We start from the raw sequence: 2914 nt of genomic DNA on the forward strand, positions 1-2914 counted from the left end.
GCCTCAGCCGATCGCTGGCACTCCACCACCCGACCCATCGGAGAAATGCGCTGATCAGAAGATGATCCAGCAAACGTGCACCCTGTTCGGATTGGATTTGGTAAGCAAGTGGGGGGGAGGGAGGGGGGAATGCTTCTCCTTCTCTTTCTCGACGCGTTTTCGCGAGGTTACGTCATTACGCGAGAAACGTAATGAAAAGTGTACGTGTAATTTTGTTCCAGGAACGGCCGCCTCCGCTTCCTCCAAGCAGATCGTACACCGTGACTGGAAACACGAAGTTGGGCTATCCTCAGACCAGGATCATGAAGATGCCATTTCCAGGTAAGAGGATGGCCGCTTTTGTAAAAAATCTTATTAAACTTGGAAATTGGTGCATCGTTCTTATATGTTGCATTATAAATATTTATATCCGATATCGGTATCGCAGTATTTAAAGAAATGGAAATATTTTTGAGTATGTATTAATATATATAGATTTAGTTTTTTCTTTTTAAATTAAATTATTTTAAAAAAAGAAGAAAAGAAAATTAAAATTTGCCGAAGAAGTCTTCGTTACAGAATCTTTCCTGTTTTATTGATATTCCTTAAGGGATTAATATTAGAATTATAAAAGAATATATATATAGAATTAAAATATAATATTAGAATTATATATATAAAATATTATATTTAAATAATATTAACGTTAGCATAGTTCTAGCGTTAATCATTTGATGAAAGATTCGAATTCTGATTACATGGAAAATATATCTGGGAAAATTCCCCTGCAACTACGCATATTTGATTTCGTTTTCCAAATACGGGTAGAGTTATTGTTCTTTCAGAAGAGGGTGAAGGGGAGGTGGTCCTGCTGAAGGGTGAAACGGTTCTGGTCGTGGGGGCGTCTCCCAGGCGAGGCCACCTGCTGGTGGAGCACAACAACACCACGCTGCACGTGCCCTATCAGTTCATGGAGCTGAAACCGTGTAATATTAACATCTGAAACGCGTTATTTATTTCCGTCCCTTATTTTTGTCACTCGTACGACGCCGTGTTTAAACTTCCATCGTTATTTTTTTTTTTTACAAACGCGAGCAACACTTCGTTAAATTTGTTCTCAATCAAGAGATGGTCGATTTCGCAGAAGATTGGTGGAAATTGAAATTTTTATTTAGATTCGGACAAGATATTTATAAAATAGAGGCAGAGAGAAAGAGAAAGTTTTGTTTCGTTGGGATTAGAAAATGGACAGAGGATTTCACGGAAATGAAGATAGAAAATTACAGGATGTAACGATGCATGGGCACCCGTTTTTAATTTAAAAGAAAGATTCGAATGAAATCTCCGTTTCCACCCGCGGTTCCATCCTTTCGCCTTTGTTATATTCCTACCAACGGGTAATCCGCAATTATGCTGACATTCTATCTTCCCTGATACATCCTTTTCCCTCGTCTCCTTTTGAGGTCTTTTCTCTCCCCTCCCCCTCCCCAACTTTTCCACTTCGAGATAAAAATAACTCGCAGATGGAAAACAAACGTGTATCTACACGCACTGTAAACCTTATTACTCGATGAACTTCCGGATACAATTTCATTCTTACGCTCTTCGACTTCCAATTAACTTGTCACAATCACCCTCTGCTCTTTTCTTTTCCTTTTTTTTTTCCTTTTTCATCCCCTTTCTCGAAGAGATCGATAATCTTTCCCGTTTGTCGTTCCACGAATTCCACCTTCTTTTTCATCGCGAGGAAGAAGAAGAAGTGGTAGAAGAAGAAGAAAAAATGACGAAAAAAAACCTCTCCACCATGGATGAAAATTGCAATTTAATTGATATCGAATGAAAAGGTTGGAAGAGGAGGAGGAAGAGGAGAAGGAGGAGGAGGAGGAAAAACAAAGCGGAAAATAATATCGTATAATCCAGTTGTGTAAGAGTTGTGTTTACGATCGGTTGCAGTTCGATGCAGTAGAGATTAGAATTTAGAATCGCTGCAAGGACAGTGAACTTTGTCCTTTAATTAATTACGTCGCGAGTTTCACGCGGTGCTTATCGTTCGCTCGAGAGTCTCGTCTTCCTCGCTTCTTCCGCGTGGGTGGCAGTCATACACCCTTGCCCCCTCCCCTTCCTCGAGGAGCGGCGTTCGTCTTCCATGCAAGATAAGTCCGCCTCCTCCGCGTTTTCGAATTAGTGAGCATGTTAGCCCGTTAAACGCCGCCGAGTCTCGCGATCCACCCATAAAACTAGGCTTTAACGCGTTAATGCAATGCCCCGTTTCGACGTTCGATCGTGTAAAGATAAGAACGATGAACACGATCTGAACCGTGATGGACCGCGAATGACGAAAGAAAGAGAGAAATTTGAAGATGAAATTTAGTTAGTGATGCGTTCGAAATTCTCGAAGTTTTAATGAAACGATGATTGATAGATACGGCGCGTGTACGAGAGGAATCTAAGTGGAGGGCGTAAGGTAAAAAAGAAGATCGAAAAGGATCGATGCATGCAAGCGGTTAATAAGTGGTTAGAGGATATTTGCCAACAGTATTCCTTCCGTCTGTCTTTGAATTCTTAGTGCCAATTTCTAGAGAACAAGTGTCTGCCGTGAAACGTCCAAATTTTGTTTCTCAAGGTTCTTTTCTTTTTCTTAATTATATGATAAAAGACGACTTGGATAGATCTAGAGGAAAGATAGGGGCGAGATTTGGTCGTTCCACGGTGTGTTTGTATTATATGATTAAAGAGATCGACTTCGATTAAGACAATATGCTCGACGATATCTCTAAAGAATAGGTCTAATCGAACAAGTTACTCTATCTCATTATCGCGATAATCATAACAGGCAAATAATTTCTAACATTGAATCGGGAAAGGTAGACAGGAGAGAAAAAGAGAGAGAGAGAGAGAGAGAGAGAGAGAGAGAGAGAGAGAGAGAGAGAGAGAG

At 40.4% G+C, this 2914-nt stretch overlaps 1 protein-coding gene across 1 annotated transcript in view; it reads left to right on the top strand.

The window, feature by feature from the left end:
• Positions 1 to 1760, top strand: part of LOC102679382 (unconventional myosin-IXb) — a 57963-nt gene extending 56203 nt beyond the window's left edge. Inside the window, 3 exon segments of the mRNA XM_031512124.1 lie at positions 1 to 100; positions 222 to 321; positions 825 to 1760. The exon segment at positions 1 to 100 is cut by the window's left edge and continues 24 nt beyond it. Coding sequence (XP_031367984.1) covers positions 1 to 100; positions 222 to 321; positions 825 to 982 — 358 coding nt within the window. The 3' untranslated portion in view covers positions 983 to 1760.
• Positions 1761 to 2914: the final 1154 nt, after the last annotated feature.

This window comes from Apis dorsata, unplaced genomic scaffold (assembly GCF_000469605.1).
Source record: "Apis dorsata unplaced genomic scaffold, Apis dorsata 1.3 scaffold_390, whole genome shotgun sequence".
In the NCBI taxonomy this organism is placed as follows: Eukaryota; Metazoa; Arthropoda; class Insecta; order Hymenoptera; family Apidae; genus Apis; species Apis dorsata.